This window comes from Vigna unguiculata, chromosome 3 (assembly GCF_004118075.2).
Source record: "Vigna unguiculata cultivar IT97K-499-35 chromosome 3, ASM411807v1, whole genome shotgun sequence".
NCBI classification, from domain to species: Eukaryota; Viridiplantae; Streptophyta; class Magnoliopsida; order Fabales; family Fabaceae; genus Vigna; species Vigna unguiculata.
Window position 1 is genome coordinate 61781080 of NC_040281.1, and position 25322 is coordinate 61806401.

The 25322-nt window shown below is 33.1% G+C and overlaps 1 protein-coding gene across 3 annotated transcripts; it reads right to left on the bottom strand.

The window, feature by feature from the left end:
* Positions 1–761: 761 nt before the first annotated feature.
* On the bottom strand, positions 762–18636 carry LOC114177946 (E3 ubiquitin-protein ligase UPL6-like). 3 transcript variants are annotated; one of them, XM_028063560.1, is made up of 26 exons: positions 18092–18635; positions 14669–14766; positions 14385–14512; positions 13981–14092; positions 12965–13145; positions 11988–12173; positions 11558–11740; positions 10687–10753; positions 10343–10458; positions 9973–10256; positions 9526–9622; positions 8385–8528; positions 7692–7775; positions 7524–7610; positions 7229–7369; positions 6983–7108; positions 6650–6748; positions 6388–6455; positions 5477–5543; positions 4744–4914; positions 4550–4639; positions 2534–2614; positions 2131–2204; positions 1977–2048; positions 1777–1857; positions 762–1144 (listed from the first exon to the last, which is right to left on the bottom strand). In XM_028063560.1, the coding sequence occupies exons 1-26, from the start codon at positions 18248–18250 to the stop codon at positions 1078–1080; spliced, it is 3063 nt and encodes a 1020-aa protein (XP_027919361.1). In that variant the 5' UTR covers positions 18251–18635; the 3' UTR covers positions 762–1077. The 3 variants fall into 3 exon arrangements, with proteins under 3 accessions (XP_027919361.1, XP_027919360.1, XP_027919362.1); XM_028063559.1 differs by having other exon boundaries at positions 1777–1866; XM_028063561.1 differs by lacking the exon at positions 4550–4639 and having other exon boundaries at positions 1777–1866; positions 18092–18636.
* Positions 18637–25322: the final 6686 nt, after the last annotated feature.

The following is a 25322-nucleotide window of genomic DNA, read 5'->3' on the forward strand; positions in this document are numbered from 1 at the left end:
CTTAGAGTGTATATTCATTGTTATCCATCTACATAAATACCAAACCACACTAACGCTTACGTCGTTATAATATGTTGTCATAGTTCCCGTACTGCAGTTGGAACAACAGTGACCATATTCCAGTTCTCATTTGTTTTCTTCCCTATCTTTTTTCTATCACGTGTCAGATTTGACTACTGAAAAAATTCCACATTGCATAATGATTATCAAGGGCCACTGGATCGATTCTAGATAAAGTCGATGGGTGAACACGTTTTAAGTTAACTAGGTTTTGAAGAATTCTATAATACAACCGATAAAAATTTAATCGGTAGGGTCGATTCGTTTAGTTTTATTCAATTTTAACTACCAATTTAAACCAGTTCAATAAGACCACATTTAAGTTTTGATCAGGCAGGAAATTATATTTACAATTAAAATAACAATAAACCAAAAAAATGGAAAAATGGAAAAGATGAAAAAAATAAAAATAAAAATGAAAATAATGATATGTTGCCTGAAAAGACTAAACAACATAAATCAAATCCTCTAAAACAATAATGATACATAAGTTTTTTAATAGTTTAATGATGATCGAGTGTGAGATTGTTAAACTAAACATTCATCTCCATCAAATTAATACAAATTCAAGATTATCAAAATTCAAATCCACACATCTAGTTTTTTTTTTTCTTAAACAGTAAGTTAATATTCGCAGGAATGAGAAATGTGTGCTTTCACTTTCCCTTCAAAACCTAATTTCCAGACTCACCACGCTCAAATGCAAAAGAACAAAACCTCCGGGTGAAGTTTTGCTTTTATGATCATAGAAAATAATCAGGAAAAACCCTGCCAAAGTGAATTTCACAAAATAATTCACATTTTAGGTATTTACATTTAGATAAAAAGACACAAATTGGCAATCAAGATTGAAGAAGACAACAAGTATATATATACACATACATACAGTAACACATGATATTTTTATTCAGCTCTATCCATCCGATTATTTGCCCTTTCCTGTTCCACTAATCGTCATCGGAGTCATTCTGTACCAAGCTCAAACCCTAAAGATATCGTAAATTCCACTTCATGCTTCTAACTTAAATCAAAGCCAGCATCGGCATTTATGGCATACAGTAGTTTGGTTTCCAATTGCTCCTTACTGAAAAATGTTTTGTCAGGGGAAATGATTTAGAAGAACCACCAGAAACTACTTCAACAATAAATAATATGAAGAACAAGGAGATGATAAGTCATACAGGAACTCTGCTGAATCATAAATAATATTTTAAATGCAAATTTCTCTAAAAATCCCGTTCCAATTGTTTTTATCTCAATACATACTTTTCCAAAAAATAAAAAAAACACAAGGATGTTACAAATGCTCCCCTCATTCTTGTCAAATTCAAATCTACCGAAAATGGAAAATACTAATTATAGTTAGAAAACAATCTACAAAGGATCTATTTTTAACATCAAATGGATATCTCTATCCCATATATCTTGGACTTTTTTTCTAAATAACTAAATATAAAACTCACTGCCTGTAGCACCAATAATGACTCATTTAAAAAACCCTGCTCTTTTGTCAGAATAAATTGTTTCAAACATAAATCCAGCCAATCAATGTTAGTTATTTAATATACTTTACAAAGAGTAAACCTAGTATCTTAATTTTCGTTCAGCATTAACAATTCATATATCTCCAATTCTGGCTGTTCTAAGAGTCTACAATCGTAACTACAGAAACAATTTTATATCAGTTCTGCAAAGGTAACCTAGCCTAGGACAAACCTTGTATAAGGCGGAAGCTTCAGTAGATTCATACAAGTAGCCGATGTTGGTAATCGGTCAAGTGATTCCTCCGCAGCATTACTGGAAGCCCTACAACGAGAAACATTAGACAATTCCAATCTGTGTCATCCATGTCTTCTAGATATGCTTAGTAATGCTAGAATTAGATATCAGAACATAAATGCTGGAGCTGCATTCACCTTTGAATGCAAAACAAAGGTTCAAGATTTCTGAAACCAAGCAATGGCCCACGAGAGCAACCTGTCACGAACCTGTAGAGATGATAAATTTATTATCCATATTACGATCTGTCAAATAAAAGGGCTCCCATTCATGTGTATTTGTATTGCTTACTTCAAAAATTTCTTCCTGTTTTCCAATGAAAAGCCTTTAAGAACTTCCCAAAACATCTCAATAACATAGTGGTCCTATTATAAGAAACCACACGTTAGAATTCAATAATGTCAATAAGAGCAATGCCTTTTAAGCTAAATGGAGATTGTAGCGTCATCATCAGAAAATTAATGATTGAGATTTGAGAGGTAAAAATCGGCAGTGTATATAAACAGAAAAAAGTATGCTACATGATCCACAAATTCCTCAAGTGGATCTTATTGAGTTTAACATGCATTTATTTTTCATTACTGACTACATGGATCTTATTGAGTTTAACACGCATAATATCCACAAATAAATGCTACACGCATTTATTTTGTTCCTTACTGACTAAAAGCACAAAAAATGCCAGAAGACTTACACTATTATAACCTCCTGCATAGTTGGTGTGCAGCCGCAAATCATCAATATCCAAGCTGTCAACTGAACCTGATATCAGAAGCTGTGGAAAAAAATGATGTCAAGCAAGTTGGACTCCAATGAAACATATAAGTGTAGGATAAAACTAGTTGAAAATCACGTCCAGAAAAATGGCAATAATAAATACAGAAGTTTAGGATAAGATTTAGTTAACATTGTAATAACTAATGATAATTAGGAACAAAATTAGAACTTAAGATAAAATTCAGTTTTACAAGGTTGGATTATTATATACTTTTGTTGTTGAATACATCCTTAACCACCACACAAGCAAATATCAAAACTAACATGGTTACAATCACAATTAAGATTGAGGAATTGTGCAATTCCACAATTTCACACAACTCCGTTTCGGATCCCATGCATGATTACGACAGAGTGAGATCCTGTAGATTGTCGAGCAAGATCATCCAATCCTGTTCTTTGGGTCTTGTTCATTCTACTTCCAGATGCTGCCTCGCCTACTTAGGTCAATGGATTTTGAGTTAAAACGCAAGCCCAATTTAAAAAAAGCCACAACATTACACAATTTCACACATACTATTCCCCTACTTGCCCTACTGCATAGCACAACTATGAACATTACATTTCTCCTTCTTGAATCTTGTCCACTAAGCAACATTGCAAGCCACTTACAATCACGACACTGACACATTTTTTGCTTTCACATCTCCTTTTTGTTTGCAACAACCTACACAACTCCTTGTTCACTTTTGTATATCCTTCACATATTTTCCCTCTAGAGATGTTGCTATTAGGAAGTGAGTTTAAACTTGACTCATTCTCACACAAATAGGCTTGTAAGGTGAGGATTTCCCTCACTTGTAAATTCTAAATTGGTCTTATTTTTAGTCCACACAAGATTTCCAACACACTCTCTCAGTTTGAGGCATGGACATCTCATGTATGAGACTAGATATTTTTCGATGGTCCGTTGGTGGGTGACACAATAAGCCTAACAAACCTTACTAGGATAGGCTATGATACAATATTAGAAAGTGAGTTTAAACCTCACTTATCCTCACAAAATCAGGCTTGTAATGTGAAGTTCACACATCACTTATATATTATAATTTAACCTTATTCCAAGTCGATGTGGGATCTCCAACATACTCTTTCACTTTAAGGAATGAACATCTTGATGCGTGTGATTAGATATTTATGGATGGTCTAATAGGAGCCCGATAATTGTGGCATAATATCCTCAAAGAACTTGACTAGGATAGACTCCAAATGACTTTGATATCATCTTAATAAGTGAGTTTAAGCCTAACTCATCCTCACAAAGTCGGCTTGTAAGGTGAGGATTGCCCCCACTTATTTACTCTTCTCTAAATTGGTCTTATTTCTATTCAATGTTGGATCTTCAAAAGTTGGCATTGCTTCTATCAGTGTCCTCACAGAATGTTCACCCTAAGAAAGTGGAAAAAATGCTTTAGGTAGTAGAACAATCTTGGTTTGGAAGATCGGATATGTATTGATGGAGATCCAAGAAAAAATCAAATCAAATTTTGTCAAAAGACTAATAAACAGGACTTTAATGCTTGAAGCACCATTAGACAGGAACTCAAATGGATGTAATTCCATTCATTGATAAGTGGGATGTGGAAAATGTTGAAGGAGACAATGAGAGTGTTGGTTTAAATGATGCTCCAAATTCAAATGAAGACAAGGTGATGCGGAAAATGATGATGTTCTCGCCATCGCACCTCTAGAGGAGGACCTTTTATTGGAGTAAGTCTATTCTTTAGGTTGTAACCATCTATTGTTCTTTGTCTTGGACTTCCAGAGGTCTGTTTCTTAAAAATTAGAATCTATATAATCCATTGCGAGTCCTTTAGAATTCTAACCATCATCTCAATTTTGACTACCTTGATCAAAAACCAAGAATAGAGTGGGAAGAGAGAACAACATAGCTTTGAAGACCCAAAATTGGACAGGATTATTAGAAAAAAACCTGAAGTTCATGTTCATTAAACATATCAATCCAATCCTTCTGAATAAGTTGCTCAAATCCCCTCAAGAAATGCGAACTCTGTTGGCGTATCTGAAAGCACAATTGTTTTTATTATGTTTTAATGATTTAATTGCAATATGGCATTATTTGTAGTACAAAATGCAATACAATTACTTTTTTCAAAAATACTTTACCTGAAAATTCAAGCGGTGATTGGCTACAAGATGAATAAAAGTAATAACATTCTCATTAGTGACACGTAGGTTTCTTCCCCCAGGAAGCAGTTCCTCCTCTGTTTGTTCTCCATATTCATTATTTACTATAACAAAGTATAGTTCCAATTCCGAAATGTCTCCCTTATAATGCTGTTAGTCAAACAGATTGCAAAGGCAAAATTGAGTCAATAAGAAAATAGAAGCCGTCCTACAGATGCATATTTATTGTATTTTCTGAAAATGCATTCTAAACAACAATATAGAAGATAATTTAAATCAGCTGGTTGCATTAATCCGAGATATTTAATTCATCTAATTTAAATGAGTTTATTCTTGTGAAATATATATTTAATTTCAAAAATTAAATAAATTTTGAAAATATTATTTCCATTACACAAATTAATTACTTCTATTTTATCTACTTTCAAAATTAATTTATACTCATTCTAATTAAAATACAACCATGGGCATTTATGTAATTTTTTATATTATAAGATTACTTCAATTTTTTATTTCATATTGATCAAATCTACAACAAACTTTAAACTTGTTTCCCCTCATTTTCCACTCTCTTTCCCTTATTTCAAATAACCTCATTTTCCACCGTCGTTTACTTCCTTTCTTTCCTTTTCCACTCCCCTTCAATCCAAACAAAGATAAGACTAAGGCAGATGCAAGTAGATGAAAGTGCCAGAGATTGAAGTGACATTACCTTGAGGAAAATGAGATGGCGATACAATTCCGGGTCCAAGGAGGGCAAGTCATTCAAATAGTTGTACCTGGTATAAGGAAACTAAAGGTGTAAGAAAACGTGAAATAGATAATCCTATTATAAGCATGCAGTCCCTCCTTAATACATACTACTGCCCTTGTTCGTCTTTTGGTATCTTTCCAAGGCCGTGGCACATGAACTAAAAAGTATAATTAATGTTTTACTTTTTATAAACAAATTATCCAACTTCCTATGATACACTTTATCCATCTTATTTGTCATTTATTCATTCCAATTTCTCGAGAAATGCATAAAATAGTTAGAAATTAGGTGTCAAAACCAAGGATAAAATAGGAAAAATATTATCTTGAACTTTTCAAGTTAAAAGGAACAATTTTCTTTTCAATAAAAGGTTTACAGATGAAAAGGAATAGAGGTTGAAAAAGGACTTCAACAAATCCAGAGCCAGCTCATTTGCACCACCGTAGCAATATTTTATATATGCATTTTTAACCTAAAATATCTATTTAATCCATGAGAAATATTTTAATAAAGGGGAAAGGGAACAATAACTCTCTTAACAATGTCTAGATCATACAAATGATTTAATTGCTAAAGTCTGAGTTCAAATTTAAAGTTAATCTTTTTGCAAGTTTGTTTGGATTTTTTTTAAAGACCCAGTGATACCCCTATATTAACCGGAAGTGCACAAGGTTAATTAAAATGCAGAAATACAATTATCCGTCTACAGCTATACAAGATATGAAGTCACATTTGTGAATCTCATACTAGTAAAAGCAGTTGTAAGCAAGAAAAATAATGTATGAAAATCCAATATTTGAACACTTGAACTAATTCAATTTAAATGAACAAACTACCTAAAGCAGAGCAAGAGACTCCTTGAGTCTTACTTTTGTTTCAATTTGCTCAAAAAGAATGTAGCAAATGGTATATCAACCAGAATCCCTTCAAACATAGCCTGCACACGCAAGTAGTAACTGTGAAACAAAGTTCCAATTAAGTGCAGGCAGTATAGTTATAGGAGAAATACCGCTCAAATAACATGACAAAAAAGATAGAATATCAATTTGAAGTAAATTCAGGTATCTAATGTAAAGGCCTACTTTATTAAAAGAGAGAAATTAAAAAGGGAATGGGAGAGGAGGGGAATACCTTTGCAAGAAGAGTACCAAGGAAGTGGAAAAATTGGAAGTGTTGTTCATGTATCATTCCGGATCCAGGATTAGGATAAAGCAGGTGATCTGCTGTTTCCTAGATGCATTGGCATTTAGTATGCCAAGAATCAGTAAATCACAAGGAAAAAATAAAAGGATAACAACGGCAGGATTACAAAATGAAGTAACTTTTGTCAATCCACCTATCCAATTGCATCCATATTCACACTCACTAATACTTCAATAACCTAGATTCTTTAATGCGGTCAGCTATATACATAGTAGAAAAAACCTTCAAGTTAAATATAAACAACAGCACAATATTTCTGACCTTAAATAATCCATACTGCACATCAAAGGCAGCACGTGTGATGTTCTCCATGAAATCTTTGAATATTCCACCGCCATCAATTCCAGCCTCTTCAACTCCAAATTCATTGACAAAAGTCACACGGATCTGCAAAGCAGCAAAAAGAAATTCACTCTCATATAAAAGGAGGACCTACTAGATCCCTCAAAGACAAAAAAATAGGGAATGAATAACAAATAAGAAAATATGTCTTAGAAAAGGACTTACCAATCCTCGAAGACTATCTTCTGTCAACTGACTCATTTGATTATAAGCATCTTCCAAAATACGGTCTCGTTTTATTCTGAACCGATTCCTACTAAATACAGCCTGAGATCCATGCCTTTGCCTAACAGCAGCTAGTTGAGACTAAAGAAACAAGAAATAGTCTATATTAATTATCCATTGACATGTTATGTTATGATACAGGAACTCCAAAACCTTGCTTGCAGTTGCAGCTATCTACTGTAAATAATACAAGAATAACGAGAAATCAAATCAAAGTCAAAAAAGAGATTCTTACAGAGTATACTTTAACCCTGCTAGTAAATGGTATCAAGAAAGGGGCCTGTTTCAATATTTCATTTGCTCGCGTATTTTCTATTAAAGCCTGTGGAAAAAAAGGATTATATTATACAAATAGAAATTCCCGTTTCCATCCTATAACCATAATCAATGAAAGAGGGAATACCTGAGAGATAAATAGGTCATTCACACCATCAGCATGGAAGTTACTGGGGGATGTAAACTGCCGTCTATTGTTCCAATCTTGCAGCTATGGAAGAAATTCAAAATGTAAGACAGAAATATAATAAAAACAATTCATATAGTATGGTTATTGGTGAAATTTGACATGCATGTCTCTTTAAAAACAGACAGAAAAATTTTTAATACAGAAAGTGGGGACAGTAAGGACTTTTTTTCAAATATTTATTCAACAAATTTTAAAAAAAAAGGTGAAAATAAAGTGAAACTTTTGGAAAACGTTCTCAAACGAACAGACTTGATGAAAACCGGAAAGCCTTGGTATCTCTTTTTCTTGTGTTGACAGAAGAAAAAAAAAGTTACTAGTAATAGTGAGAATGGAGAAGATGGCGACAGCATAACAAAAGAGATGATAACTATCCCAAAATAGAATAAGGAAGAAACAAAAAAAAAGGAAAACAAGATGAAATAACACTGCCCAGTCTCTCTCTGTTTGCAAATAAGACAGAAAATCCTGCCAAACACTCATGAGCATAGCATAGAAAAGCCATAATACAAACCTATCCTAAAGCCAAACCCTAAGAGACGCCCTTGTCATATAGATATCACTTTCTCTGTTTCCAAGCAAAATGTAACAAGGAACATGATATAAGATACACGACATGTGAGGTGTTTCTACCTGGGAGAGAAGCTCAGAGACTGCAATGCTAACCCTCTGTTGAATGGCCTGAACGAACTGCCCCTTTCTAACTGAACTATTCGGAACTGATTTTACTGAATTAGCTGATGTAGTATGATTCACCCACAGTAGCTGCCACAGAACCTGTGAAAACAGAAAAACTATCCAGAATTACTTGCAATTGCAAAGGTCACATTAGTATCCAGAGCTTCTGCAGAAAACATGTTTGCAATATATTCTGGGTCAATGCCACCAAAAAAAAAATAGCATACAATATTTAGGTTTAACTCAATCAATGTTGTCAAACTCATTAGTATACTCATAAACTAACAAGATGTCGTGAGTTTTGGTGTGGTGACCAAGCACGCAAACTTGGTGGTGGCATGGAGATTTCACAAATAGTTGCTAGATTGTGACCTTGCATTCAAAATTGGAGGATCCTGGGTCCCTTCAATCCTGAATGGAACCTGTGTCGACTTGGTTTTTTAAACACAGCACCATTTCCCTAAGATTCGCCAACACAAATGATAACAATTTCGCCATCTCAGCTATCAACCCCAATGAGCTCCATCACTCTCATATTGCTATTGCAGGTCTTCATCATTCATCACATCACCGTCTCCAACCCTCCCATCACCATCATCGTCCTTGTCCAAGCTCCCATTGACAATATTGTCAACCCTCGTGTGACCATCACCATCCCGAATTGTTATGGGTGCACAGCATTAAGGTAGCTGGCTTTTGGTAGTTGTTGGAAGTGTTCTGATTTGATATTTCTTTGTGATGTTTTTCCCCATTATTTCTTCTTAATGTTATGTTATACCCTTCATTTATTAGTTCTTATGAGTTATTTTATGACTTATAAACCGATTTTGAGACGCGTTATGAATTCGATCTTAATATTTAAGTTATTTTTGTTGTTTATATTATTTTTAATGTATGTGTATAAGGTTTTCTATTTGCATAATTCTTGAGTCAAGTCACGATCTTTTATTCCCCTTCTGGTCCTCTTGCGATCCTCAAGTTTGAGAACATTGAACTGAACTCAAGTACTTCATTCATTAATATAATATCTTGTCCTATTCAACCACAAAAACTGTCACGAATTTCCCTACAAAAATAAGTCCTAAAAAATATCTACCTGTCTCAATATAATGATGAGGGTCCTAATATCCTTCAGTGACAGCGGTTTCTCCTGCTCATAAAATTCTTCATTATCAACAATCATAAGCATGTGCCTGATAAGAGAAAAATAGGATACAGTATAATGATTTAGATCACAGAAGAGTGTTGAATAATAGTTTCATGAATTGCTCAGGTTAGAAAGAACTCAGAAGGTGTATATTTTATATTGATTCAACAGTTAAATACATATAAGTACAACAAAGGCAATAAATACAAAACTAACAAATCTGTAAAATCATGTAACCTCCTTTGACTTCAAATGATAGTCATGATGACTCATAAGATCCATTTCCAACAAATATATTCAGAATTAAAAGAAGTTAGAAAAAAAGTTCATGGTGAGCAGAGGGAAAATTTTCATGTCTCAACAACTATATTAAGACAATGGCATAAAAAGTTTTACTTGTAGACAGGACAGAATACAGCCAGAGGTAACAGCCAGCCAGGTGCATCATTTGAGGTGAGTGATGACCACTTTTGGTTCTCATGACACTTCTTTGTAAAGTTCCAAAGGGTAATAACAAGTTCAGTTCTGTAAGCAAGCACAGTCATAATCCGTTCAAGTGGCAGCTTGCTGAAGGTAACATGCAAAAACCCACAAACCGCATCAACAGCAGTAACTTCTCTATCATTGGGTCCATAATCTGAATCATTGACAGATGAAATCTCTTTAAATAGTATGTTTGTCTGCACATGTCAAAAAGTAAAAATCTTGATTAAATTTCTAATCAAAAGATATCCTAGACACAAATGTCATTTGCAAGAAGGCATACCAGTTGTAGAAGGAAGCGAGGATTTACGGCATTATTAATTTGCTGCTCCAATTTCCTATCTAAAGCTATTTCCATGACTTCATCTCCAGTCATATCATCTTCAGCGCTCATAGAACCTGACATTGCCACTCTAAAACTTGTTAGAATTTTGAACGGATTGAACCTATTCCCAAAAAGCTAACTTGAGAGGAGGCTTGCAAATTCATTGTAAGGAGTATTTCCCTGTTATTTTTTTTAATAGTATATTATTTTATCAAAAAATAAAAAATGATAGTATTATTTAATAACGAGGTAAAATCTTCAACTAAAAAATAGAATACAAGAGGAAAACATAATTTCTCTACCATTGAAAGTTTTTGCAGATGGGAGTGCCTCCAGCAAAACTGTAGTGACACCCGCAAGGTCTATTGCCTGAAAGGGATCAAACATTGATCAACTTCAAAGCTGAGTTAAGTTATTAAGCAGAAGTTTCAAATTCAACTGCATGGCAGCATCGAATAATTTAAATGGCCATCACTGCAAGCAAAAGATTCCCGTCAAACTAAATAATTTTTTTTAGATAATTACAAAGTGACATTTTGTCTAGAAAAACAGTTTTTGCCTAATTTCCCAAATTTGTGTAACAAGTATCCCATCCTATAAATATGCAGAGTTTGGCCACATTTATAAATGGCAGAAAAGAAAATCAACTGATCAGGATATGAAAAGGCAGGTTTTGTAATAATTATGAATCTGAATGTTGTGCAAATACAAGATGTGGGTTCCTACAGGATGTAAAAAGTCACTGACATTTGATAAATTGTAAGAACTTCGCTCCCGTTCCCCACCACAACCAAAATCATTTAGCTGAAGGTTAATGGCCCATGGTTGAACAAGACCAATGAAGGATACCACCATCATCTTACAAAATGTAAAACAATTTGACTCTTGTCTTCTCTTCAATAGAAGTTGTGATATGAACCTAAAAAAACAGAAGATATGTAATCCACTCCTTGTAACTCTCTCCTATGCCATAATAAAACTGCTTTTATGTAATAAAAGAACCGAAAGCAAAATCTAGTAGACATCACCAAATCAATTTTAATAGAAGTAAAAAATCAAAGTGCCTAATGCATATCCACCATGAGATCAATCTCTTCACTTACATAAGTCAAAAAGGGATATGAATGAGGCAAATTATAGCAGATGGCATACTGCAGTGAATAAGCTCCTTACCATATCAAATGAACAGACAGGATGAGACAAAGCAACTCCAGCAGTTTCTAATACATTTCCAAGCATACAGGCATGGCTAGGAAATTCATTTGATATATCCTTAGGTAGAAAATTGATCAGATTTTGCCCAAACTTTGCCATTTGATGCATGTAAAATTGGCTCAGGTCCTCTGCGGCAAAAATCTGTGTACCAATTCAAACATTTAACAAGACTTGCCAAAATTTACCTATATAAGATCTGTAATGCTGGCAAACATACACAGCATTCACCACCATTAAGATGTATAGAGACAGTGATTTTTTTCTTGCTTAAAGTTTACCTTCAACATTTATGAAAAGGTAGACATTCTTGATGACTAATACATTTCTTAAGCTTCCACTTATTACAAAGGAAAGGAACCCCATCAAATAGAATAAATGAAAAACGTACCTGTTGTAAATTAGGGAAAAGATGCCACAAAAAAGGAATGGTGATGATTTGAGACGCAAAACTATATGTTGGATTAATATGTGAACAGATACATGGCTCCTGACCAGCGTGACGTACTACAGCCATAAGCACACGCTCCAATGATGAACCCTTGCCAATGGAAAAATAATTCTCTGCATCATTACCCTACAGGGAATCACTTGGGAAGTTTAATGCAGGAGAACGATACAATACCTTATCTGAAATGACAAAACTAGAAAGTATAACATAAACAATATTGCATTGGATATTTAATCAATTAGCCTAGTTCTTCTTCTGGTGAGCTAGGATGCCCCCAATCAACATCTAGTAGAGGAAGAGGGAAATTCATCAGGAGAAAATATTTTTTATAAGCTACAATAGAATACAGTTATTAATTACAAATACAGTAATTAATTGCAAGTGCGTTGGATTCTAGAGATCTCTTTGTAATCGATGCTTTAGGGTTAGAGTTCTCTATATATTGAGGCAAATGTAATGTGACATTCAATTAATTCAGTCAAATCTTTTCTCTCGTACAATTTAATCTTTTTCAACTGTAGATATTAAGAATACTACAGAAAAACACAGCAGAAATAAAGGAATAAGAAATATCGACAGCTTCGGTGGATATTTAGAAATGGGTGTTGTCCTTGCTTATGTTTCTTTCATGACAATATTGCAAATTCCCCCAACTTTATTAGCTTTTTCTTTAAAACACACAACTAAAAATGCAAAAAAACTAGAGAAGCGAACATTATGAAGAAATTTCACTTAAAGACAAATGCACTCTAGTCAGATAACACATTTAGAAAACAAGGATCTTTCTTCATCCACAAAAAAAAAAATATAGACGGAGGAAGAAAGAGTTAACCCACATTATTATTTTCCCTTGCTTGCTCCCATATTTCTCAAATACCTATCAAATTATGAATTAACTTGATTCTGAAAGACATTACCTTCCCTGTAAGAATGATCTCTCTTAGTAGGCCAAGTGCATTGTTTCGAAAGAGATATTCTACTATCTTACAGCTCCATGGCAATTTGGAATCAATTAACAATACTAAAACCTCCAATAAAGGAACAGCTGATACATTCAATTCCTCAGGAGTCAACAAAAGCTGCCCTTTTAGCTGATTTCTGTCCACATAAAAATTAAGTAAGCAAGGTAGCAAATAAACCCAAAATACAAAGTAGCAAAAATACAATGATTTTTTCAGTTAAAAAGAATAAATGGTACAGCAACACAAAGACCAAAGGCAAGAAACAGTCCACGAAGATTACAACTTTAAGGTTAACTTTGAAATACTTGCATAGCATCCAATCGCCAGCGTATATGCACAGGAGGGATGAGACATTGTTTATCTAGTGGCCATCATATATGACATTTTGTATGATTAGTATTTTTCATTATTAAAGACAAATGGAGATAGGAAATGTGTCCCACATTGGCTAGGATCATGGCAAATACTCATTATCAGACTTGGGCAATTCACAGGTCACCCAAACTCCCTACTTTGGGGTTAAATTTAGTCTTATTCTGTTTCCTAATATGTATCAAGGTCTATCAAGCCTCAATGTTGAGTTAAGCAACTTGCAAATGTTAAATTCTAACCTCATGCTCCAACTATCCAGTCTTGAGAAAGATAAAACCTAGTTTGTTGTTAATACTAATAAAGTTGTAATTAGTGCTTATAGTCAAAACCACAACAACCACAATAGAGAAAAATTTATTACATAATATGAATAAATTCGAATTCATGGCACGTTGCCATGCGCTCTTCAGCAATACAAAACAAAAAACCATCATAACCAATGTAACATGAACAAGAGAAAACCTCGTCAGAAAAATAAAATCGTAAAATGATATCATTTTCATAGTCCAACATGAAAGAGAATGGAAAAAACAAGTTAGATAATTTTAGAAAGCCAGAAACTCAGAAAAATTGGATCAAATCATGGCATGAAAACCAACCTATTCCGATGCAAAGCATGAATACAAGCTTGTACAAATCGCTTCACTCGGTAGTTCACCAAAGCACGGGTGGAAGAGTAATCCACCCCTGCAAAAATGTTCACAACGTCCCCTGTTGCAAATATTTTAGCTGAGTTTAGTGGCAAACTCTTGGGGGAAAACACTGGAAGGAACACAAGAATCTAAAATATTTCAAACTTCTAGCAAGAACCAGACCTAACAATACCAGCATAGTTTTATAAAACACTTCAATACCTGTGTTTTTATTATATCATACAAAGAAATCCAGAAACTAGAATACAACCTTTGTCAAATGACACAATAATAAAGAGATCACAATTTTTTCCTCAAAAGAACAATACAGAAAAAACTGTATTTTGAATGGAATGCTGATTTTGAATTACCATTATTTTGAACAAACCACCAAAGCAACCGGCAAATTTGAACAAGAACTAAAAAATCATCACTATCGTCTGCCTTAAAGAAATAGAGGAACTGGCAGAGGAAATCAGAATCTGGACCAAAAGAATTCCTGAATGCACAGAAGATGGCGTTCATTTGATTAGAAATGGTGCAATTTACAAGATCGTACCAAACTAAGCTGCGATATTAATTACTACAAAAGCTTATAATAAAGGAAATAAACAGTATTCAACAATTATAATTTGTAATGATAAAAAGATTTCACCTGTCCACATTATGGCAATATTTCCCATAGACTTCATAGAACTGCTCTCGCAACTTAGATTGTTCAGTTTTGACAGCTTTTCTTCCTCTGAAGCATTTCTGTAGCTAGAATCAGTCAAAAATTTGCTTGACACATAAAATATTTTTGACTCCTATAAACATCATGTGCCTTCCCAGCGTATAGAGACAAATTTTAATAAACTACCACAGTACACACAGCACATCAAACAAACAGGCAGCGAAACTTCAGGAACTACACAACATGCAATAATGCACCCTACTTTTCATTTTTCATGTAGCAATGAATATTCAGGAATATTTATAAATTTAAAATAAAAAATATTCTGAAACCAAAAAATTGAGAAATACCGCCAACTGATGCCGAAATTAAAAAAAGCAATGCAACTTTAATTAAGATTTAATACACTGTCGTGATGCCCAGCATAAATCGACAAGAAATATAGCACCAAAATTTTATGACAGATGTGCAAGAACTGAAAGTATTGAGCTAATAAATAACTGGAATCAAAATCTTGTAATATTGAAATCTTGAGCAAATTATACATCATTAATGGATTCAATCAGTTATATATAGCTTATTACATTGTAACCATGAAACAACATCAAATCATTCATCATAAAGTCTTGATGCTGAGGAGGCAAAGTGATATAGCCGGAAGTAGCGTGAATCAGGATATTGGAAATTTTGTTAAGATATCTCTCCTCTTCTCTGGAACTCAAATTTCGTACATAATTTCCCCATAAATTGTTTTTTTATCGAATTTGATGTCCTGAATCTTCTTGGCACTTTCTCTTCCCCAAAAGCTCGAGTATCAGAGAAACTAGTGAAGTAAAGTCATTTATTCGTTCATTTAATTGTACATATCTCTATCGCAAGTCAAATAGTTAAATTGGAACTAGGATTCGTCTGGTGTATTTAAATCCTTTTTTCTCTCTTTCTGACTCAATCACCTAGATTTAGAGATTCAAACACATTTTGCAAGCCTCAATCACATTGTAAGGTCAAGTCATTCATTTTTACAACAAAGTAAAATAAAAGGAATAAGCTGTTACAAATTAGTAATAAAATGCTCTTTCTCCTAATGATCATGTGGAGGTCTAGTTCAAAAAAAATGTTCACTTATTCCTGCAATGTAAGGAAGCTAACTTGTCATAGTGTAATAGTTGTTATAATAACTTGTAAAACAGAATTCAGTAATTCTGTTGTTTAGTTAATTCTGGTTTTTGTTAAATCAGAATTATAAATAGACTTTGTATATGCTTTTAAAGAATAATGAGAGTTTTCTAGTTTTGTGTAAACCTCTACAATCTTCCTTTGGAGTTGTGAGTGAGTATTACTAGAGTGATCTAGGAGTTACATGAGAGTGGTGTGGGTTCTCTTTACTGTTAAGGGAGCGAGAGTGAGAGTAATATCAGTTTAGATATTACAATTGGTATCAGTTGCTGGGAAGACAATGGTGACTAATAGAGAATAGGAAGTTAGGATGGATTCATATGAAAAGATTCTTTCTGATAATCAAGAATCGGTACAGCAATCTTTGGAGATGATTCAGAAATCCTTAGCAGACCTTACAGCAGCATTTGCAGCTTCCAAGATAATCAAGACATCTATGACAGATGAGGAGATACAAGATGAATCGGTTACCACAGTTATTTCACCGCTGAAACGGGCCCACATTCCATTTCCTTCATTTGATGGTTCTAATTTTCGTGAGTGGAAAGCTAAGGCAGAGCAAATTTTTGAATTAAAGGGAACCCCTGAAAATCAACGAAGTCGTTTGCTGTTATTATCGATGGATGGAAAAGCTTTTGCCTGGCAAAGGCATTACATGCAGAATATTAAGAACACGGGGAAATCTTGGCAGCAGTAAAGCCATGTGCTACTGAGTACGTCGACAAAACTGTTGAGGTAGGGTCTGCACCAGTTTCTAGTACAAAAAATTATCCTATTACTACTTTAAATCCTTCAAGTGGGACACATTCTGCACCTAAATCAGATTCCACGTGTTCAAGTGTCCAACCTTTAAATCGTAAACAAGCGAGTGAAAGGATTGCCAAAGGTCTTTGTCAGTTTTGTGAGGAAAAGTGGGATAAAGATCACAAGCGTACATGTAAAGTATGGGGTAAGCTGAATGCTATATTTGGAGCATAAGATCAGATCTCGGTGAATCCTTCAAGGGATACAGAAGATGAACAAAACATTGAGTTAATTGTAAATAGTTTAAAGATAGTTCGGGAGGCTGATTCTTGTAATACTTTGCAAGGAATTACATGATAATAGATTTTTTTTTCTCCGAAAGCATGTAAAGGACTTGAGGACAAGTCCTGGTTTGAAGGGGAAGAATAATTGTAATAGTTGTTATAATAACTACCTTGTAAAACAGAATTCAGTAATTCTGTTGTTTAGTTAATTCTGATTTTTGTTAAATCAGATTTATAAATAGACCTTGTATATGCTTTTAAAGAATAATGAGAGTTTTCTAGTTTTGTGTAAACCTCTACAATCTTCCTTTGGAGTTGTGAGTGATCATTACTAGAGTGATCTAGGAGTTACGTGAGAGTGGTGTGGGTTCTCTTTACTGTGAAGGGAGCGAGAGTGAGAGTAATATCAGTTTAGATATTACACATAGTCTCATGGGACAGGGGGCAATTTTGTTGGGGGGTTTTGGAGAACCAAAAATCCGTGCAATTTCTTATGAAGAATCTCTAAAAGGCTTTGGCGAGAATAAGAAAACAATGATTTTATAGCAGTATGTTGTTTTCTCAGTTCTTTGCATGTAACAACTAACAGGTTGGAATGAGTAAGGGAATGCATATTAAGGGAATGATTTTATATGGACTTTTCTTTAGTGCTGCACTCGTAGTTATTTCAGTAAGGGAATGCATATGTTTGAAAAGAGATTCGCGAGCTTCATGGATTTCATATTCAATTTTAGTTTGCCTTTTCTTTTTTGTTTTCCTTTTGAAAGAGGATTCCCTAACCTTCCTCAGATGTACTTTCACTTCTTTCCCCTTAACAATATTCTTTTATATCGAGAATAACAATAACAATAATGAGGTCATCTATGAATATGATAGCACAGTAAAACTACCGAAAGAAGCTCGAATCCTTATTTATGTGCTTCCTTAATACCAAAGTACTATGACATGTTTGCATACCTAGACACTAAGCCAGAATACCTATCACATCATCACTTCTTGTATCATACTCATTCTAATGAAAGGAGTCATTTAGTATTGCAGCAAAACTTGTGTATATTAACACATTTTTATTGGTAAACTTATCCAACATTACAATGAGAAGAATTTAGAAACCAAACTCGGTGGCGACTGCAGTGTAGAAACAATGATATGCAACCAAATTGCAAGACTAAAAGCTAAAATCAACCAAATGCACTTCAACCTGAATTTTGAGTACGGCAGAGTTCTGCTGGCGCAACCACAAGCGCCGGTTTCTTTCAACTCGCGTCTGTTCTAGAAGGTTCTTCCGGTCCCTTTCCTTTGAGCTGCGACCACCCAAATCGACACGCTTCCGCGTAGAAGGATCGCCGCTGAAGAACATTTTTTACCGTATTTTCTTCTGCTCGGCCAATTCACGCCCTAGTTTCCATCACAACTAAGATCGCAGCATGCAAAACGCGTTTAATTTGCAATGAGAGCTCACTTCAGTTGGAAGAAAGGGATTTAGCCAAAAAAAGTTGCCCTAGAAATGGAGAAAACTTGGAACCGTGTTCTTTGGTGCAAGAGGAGAGGAAAGTCTCAACAGTAATAATGAGAATTCTTAATCCAATAAACCGTTTAATTTAATCACCGCCAAGTAAATATAACAATAATAACAGCAACAATTGAAGGGAAAATCGGCGTTTGCGAATAGAAGAAGAACGCGTAATTTTCCTTAGCTTTTCTCGTGTTTTTCCCTCCCCCACTTTCCAGGAACGCTGGGTAGGAGAAAAGTCTACCAAAAAGTTGATTTTTTCTTTTGAAAAATATTTACAATGACTATCAGCAGTAATTATTTACTGCTACATCAATGTGGCAACTTTAACTATTTTTATTATAAATGTGGATAAATTTTGTTAACTATTTTTATGAACTTTCGGATTATTTATTTTGAAAAGTTTTCGAAAATACTTTTTGAAATTTTTAGAACATAAAATTTGGAATAAAATTTCCACAACGTAACTTCTAGAATAGTACTTACGGAAAAAGATTTTCTGAACAACTTCCCAACTGGGATTTCTAGAACATAAAATCTGGAACAAAATTTCCACGACATAACTTCAAAAATAGTATTTATGAAAAAAGGATTTTCAGAAAAAACTTTTCAAACTCAATTTTTTCGGTAGGAGGTGCATTTAGTAATAATGATGGTGTAAAAAGCGAAAGCATTATTGTTGTAAGAGTAATATATTGCCTTGAATTCATGGTCCAGCAGATCTTAAGAAAATGCTTCCTCGAATTTCATAATTTCTTGTTGTCAGTGGTAATATTAAGTACTCTGAGTTATATAATTTGGGAGTGGTTCATATTAAGTACTTTGAAATAATATTTTAAGATTAATTCTACTTACAAATTGAAACTCTAAAGGAAAAATAATAATCTTTTTAATCATATAATCCCTAGTTAGAAAAACATAAGTTTTAAATTATACAATTAACAAAAAAAAAACTCCTATAAAATTCGTAATGTCGAATCCAAATAAATATTATAAAGTGACATTTTCACAATAGTCAATCCAGAAGTGTAATTACAAATTTTAGAATTAGCATGTTGAGATAGACTTTTTTTATTTCTAAAGTGGTCAGTCTAAAAAAATATTTTTTCATAAAATGCCCCGTATTATTTTTTATTTGGAAGTGTTCCACATTCCCGTGGGGTACAGAAGTAAAAGTTCAAACTTTATGATATTGAATCATGGATAAGGTTATTTCTTCCCGCACCGCTATATTTTCTTCCTGTACCCATATAGTTCAAAGTAAATTCTCAAAGTATCTTTAAATTAAAAAATATCAAAAATTAAAAGTGAGATTACTTTCCTTAGAAGTTAAGAGACTGTTGTGTATGGTGGTGGTGTAGAACATGTGCCGACTAGGTCAAAAATATTTACATTTTTCATTTTTAGTAATTTTTAATTTAAGGGTACTTTGGTTATTTTGCTGAGCTATAGGGTGCAAGAAGAAAATATGGAGGTACTGGAAGAAATAGCCCGTGGTTAATAGTACAGTTTGCAAGATACATAAGTATACATAGTACGAGTTTCTTTCTAAAAAAGTAAGGATTCAACTCTTGTTGAATTCAAATTTTGGTTCATATTGAAAAAGTTGTAAATTTTTATTTATTTTGGTTGTCCATAATTATTCTTGAAGGGGCAAAAACAAACAAAATATAAAAAACCAAAACTTAAAATGTGTAAACTTCATATGGAACAAAACCTAAACCCAAACATGCATTTGGTAAGAAGTTGATGAAACTCGTAACAAGTTGGCAGAAAAAGAAAAGCCATGGAATGACTTTGGTCAGTTACTGCAAAAATGATCTGATACAAAATAATTAAGACTCAGTGCTGCATTCTAATTCAATGAGCAACACAACACTAACTGCAAAAAAAAATTGTAATTTATGGCTACAATGCTTACCTAGCTGACTCACTAAACATTATAAGAATGCAACATTTTGTTATTTGACCATTTTATTTGTTATGACCCTCTTCTCTTTTGACTCAGTTTAGCCTTATCTGGTTGCTTTGAATGTGAAAAATTGACAGGTTTAAGATACTTGCAGTGTTTTGACCATTTAATAAAATCGTTGCATGTAACTCCTCCATCATCATCCAAATCAAACTTCCATCTAAAACCATTGTTGCTAACATTTTAGTTTAAAATAACATCACAACACAACATGCATTCATAATTTTACTCAAATCATGATTCGATGTTGGCACTAATGAAGTGCACCAATGATGTGCTTTGGTCAGCTTCATGGATACGAGGATTCATTAATGTATTTTCCCTCTTGCTGTTAAAATAATCAGCATGAGAGATGAGCAGTTACTTGTCAATATTTTATGGAAAAAGAATCAATCTTTTAGAAAAAAGTTAAGGATTTGTTTGGAATTCTCCCAAAAAAAAAATCATGAAAATAAGAAATATAAAATAATATATGTGTTTACTTACTTTACTAAAAACAAATTACGAATGAAAATGGTTCGTGTTTACTCTCTCCTTCTTTAGTCTAAAAAATATCTTCCCATTACTTGTGTCACTAATTAACGAGTATGCATGAAAAATATTAATACACGTAAACATATGTTTGTAATATTTTTCTAAAATAAAATTTGTAAAATTTAAAAGAATGAGAATTTTTCAAACTAAAATAACTATAAAATATTATGCATAGTGAAGATATTCAAGAGAGAATGAAAACAACAGAAAATATAGATTTTTGCTATAGTTTTGGTTTGATATATATGTCTCCTATGTGTTGATATAGCGTTTACGACCATGTCTAAGTATGTATACTTATTTTTTTTGTTGTTGTTATAATGTAAGTATTCAAACATTAGAGATTAAAATTACAAATTAGTTATTAGATTAAACAATTACCTAAACAAGTATTTATAATTTTTCTTTAAATTTATTAGAGCTATCAAAATGGATAACCTGACCCATTTAGTAAGTTAACTAAACCTGACTTACTTATTAACGAGCCAAAAAAATTTCAACCCGACCCGACCCAACCCATCGCGGGTTAGTGAGTTAAACAGATTGGTTAATGGCTCACTTAATTAAAAAAATATAATTTTTTTTAGTTGAAACTAGATTATAATATTAATTAAAATCTAAAAAAACTTTAATACAATCCAAAATACAAACCAAAATCACAAAAATACAAATTATCTATGTGTTGGCTAAAAAAAACAACCTAACATGACCCAAATACAAAGCCGAACTTAACAAAAAATATTTGTGTGACCCTTTATTTGCGGGTTTGTGAGGCAACTTGGCTCATCACGGGTTTAACCCGGATGAGTTGGATTTTAGATGAGTCGGATCAAAAATCAACCCGTATTACAATCTGTAAAAAAATTTCAAGTCAACCCGACCCCGTGATGAGCAGATTCACTCGTGGGTTCCAACCCATTTTCATATCTCAAAAATTTATCCATTCATACTTGAAATGTTGTTTACATTATTACAACTCAACAATTGTTTACATTATTTGTCTCCCTTTTATATCAGTGTAGATTTCTACATTTGTTTTTGGGATTCATGATTCTACAAAGTAGTGTCCACAGATAAGAAATCACTCGACACAAATCATTATTAGTTATTATAATAATTACTACAAATATAAACTTTATTAAAACAATTAAACTCTTTAAGATAAGAAATGATGATATATTAAGGACATATGATAAAACCAGTCACAAGTGCTATCTTACCAGATTAATTCCTACAACAATAAATAATTTTTAAAAAGAAGATTTTCTTTATTTACAACCAATGCCGAAATTTATATGTGTAAAAATGGTCAACGATGGTGTTTGATCACTTAAGGAAAAACTTACACATGTAACATAATCACTAACTAGTGTTTCTCAAACAAGCAATAACAATCGATGAGCACAAGAAGATCGAGTAACATCAAGCAAAATGACAAATAATTAAAAATAATAATAATTATGAAAAAAAGAAAGAGTTTCTGGTTTAGGGCCAGCCATGAAAGAGAGAAACGAAAAAGGAAATTTCCAATGATGGCATAATGGGATTATGAGAAAATGTATCGAATGAATTAAAAGTAGAAAATAGTGTGTTCCAAAGGACATGTCGTTTTTACAACGTGGAGTTGAGTTGATAAGTGCCATTGAATCTGGACTTGCTATATACCTTTCTCCAAATCTCATTCGTATTTTTTTCCACAAATTTCAAGACTTTCATACGTCACTTTCTCAAGCTTTCTCTTAGTCACAACTTGTGTTGTTCCATAGCCACCTCGTCTTAATCTTCATCTTTTCCCTCTTTATCTTTATCGTCTATCTTCATCCTTTTCCATTTTCGTATTGTCCCCCTCATTGGCCAATAACAAAAAATTCCACAACAACATTGCTTAACTAATGAAAAAGGAAAATTCCATGAACAATGATTTAAACGAAAGAGGACAACATGTGCAAATAATTTCATTTTTAAATCAAGATAATTATTGGACATCTCACATTTCAAATGTATATAAACAATATGTTCGAAATTCTATTTCTATTAAAGATAAAGTGAATATTTTCTTATACACCCATTTTTTATATTGAATTAGACTTAAAATAAATTTATTATTAGAAATAGTGATATTTTAGTTCGACGTAATACCTTCAAAGTAACTCCAAATTGAAAAAAAAAGTGATTAAACAATAGTTCGGGAAAATAAAAGAAAAAGTAAGCATGAACAGGAAAATCGAACAAATAGAATAAGAAGGTAATTAACAAAGAAGTCGGGAAAGAAAAGAGGAAATGAAAGGTTGAAAACTCAAATAAGTTAAACTTTAAATTTATTACAAAGAGATTTATTTGATTTATGTGTCGTCTGTTCTCCGATCAAACTACTCACAATCCATATACTATCTAGAGAAAATGGGTTCCATCTCGTGAGTCAATCCAGCACATTACGAGTTTGAATTGAGTCAAGTTAGGTTGAGAAAATTTCATTTTTTCAATAATGTGTTGAATTGAACTCGGCTCACTTAATCCACATGTTAAACATATTCAAGCCGATTGAAGGTGGGTTGACCCACGACCCATTAACAACAACACCATTAATTTTTTTATATTTTTTTAATTAAATTATATATTACATCTAATTATATAGATTCATAATTTAATATTTTTAAATACTAGAATGTTGCTTAATAATATTTAAATAGTTTTAATTATTGATTTGTTTGTTTGTCAAATTATATATGTTGATACTTTAGTCTTTAACTACTATATATTTTTATAATAATGTTTTGAGAATTAAGTAAACAATTTTATCTCACTGTTATAAAAAATAAATTAAGTCAATTCAATTTCATTGTAATACAATAAGTATATGAAATAAATTACAAAAAGAAAATATTTGTAAGAGAGTCAACTCACCAATCCGTAGTGGATCGAACCGAGTTACAAAATTTCTGAATCACGAAAAAGAGAATTAGGTTGAACTAGCATTTTTTTAGTTCAACCGTTAGTGAGTCAACTCGTGTGAGTCAGATTGACTCATTTTGACACACGAAATATTATCTTTTTTTACTACTTTATTTTCATATTTTTTACAACAACACTTTTGACGTTTATGACTTTCCCTCTCCAGTTTTGCCTTTCTCAGACTAATTATCCTTTTACTTCTGAAATTCATCAGATATGAAATAGACGTTTAGAGTTTCCATTATTTTGTTTTGTCAAGCAAGAGAAGAATAAGACATTCTTAATTTTTTCAATGTAGCGAGAAATAGGTAGAAACGTCAAGAGAAGCAAAAAGGAAGGAAGTGTTGTGATTAGGATGATGTTATATAATGGCATTTAGAGCATCTATTATTGCTAGTGGGGCGTTTTGATGACTAGGCTTTGTATTGGATCCAAGTAATTAAAACGACACATGCGATAGTTACCACTCATGCTGCTCAATTTTCCACCTGATAACGTAACCACCAACGTTAACGGTTATCTAAACAATCTACACTTAGATTTTCTCAATCTTTCATCCTAACCTACGAATCTTTCAAAAACAACACACATGTACACCCTGTTCCAACACACCAATCACACTTCGACATCAACCATGCACCAGATACGAATACTTTCAACCAAAGATCTTTTTTGAAGAAAAAAAAAAGAACCAAATCCAATCATACATATATATATCTTCGATCTCAATAAAAGTTCACCAACCCAAAAGTGGGTTTCACAAACTAAAATGAACACATGTTGTTGGTCCCCCACACAGGCCATAGTTAAACTATAGACATGTGTCGTGGCATGGCATTGTTACTGTGCACGTGGCCTCAACTCAAGAAACCAGAAACCTCCATTAATGGTGTGAACTCCAACCTGAAAAGGTAACTAGATAATGGCAACCCCTCTAATTTTGAGCATTCAACAATCAAATACTTGGAAAGAATAAGGTACATATGCAAGTTGATGGCATTAAATGTTTATAGTTAAGCTACTTTATTTTATAATAATTATTATTATGTTTATGTTATGATGATGATGGTGGTGGACATTTTTAATTTGAATAGTGAGAGCAATGAAACATACAACACGCTGTGGCAGGCTTCACGAGGGGCTGCTTGTGAATCGTGAAGGATGCACTGATTATTAATTTTATGTGTGATTGTTGGGAATGTAGAGTTTGAAACCAACATAGTTACGTATATGATACAAAAACCGGCCAAGACTAGGGAACACAGATTCATGGTTTGGATTATAATATTGCTTTGCAACCTTAATAATTCAGTTCCCAAACCCTAGTGTGCGTCGAAAGGACACGACAATGGTGTTCCTCTTTTTCTTTTTGTGTTTTGCTTTGGCGGCTTCTTTTACCACGTTTTATTATGCCACCTTTGGAATTCTAGACCATATACTTCACACCAAATTAATGTTCAT

Coding starts and splice junctions, on each gene's coding strand:
- LOC114177946 (XM_028063559.1), bottom strand. CDS start 18,250: ATGTTCTTCAGCGGCGATCCTTCTACGCGGAAGCGTGTCGATTTGGGT. Junction 10,459..10,686: donor ATCTGCAAAAACTTTCAATG/GTAGAGAAATTA, acceptor TGGCAATGTCAG/GTTCTATGAGCGCTGAAGAT. Junction 6,749..6,982: donor TGCAGTATGGATTATTTAAG/GTCAGAAATATT, acceptor CAATGCATCTAG/GAAACAGCAGATCACCTGCT.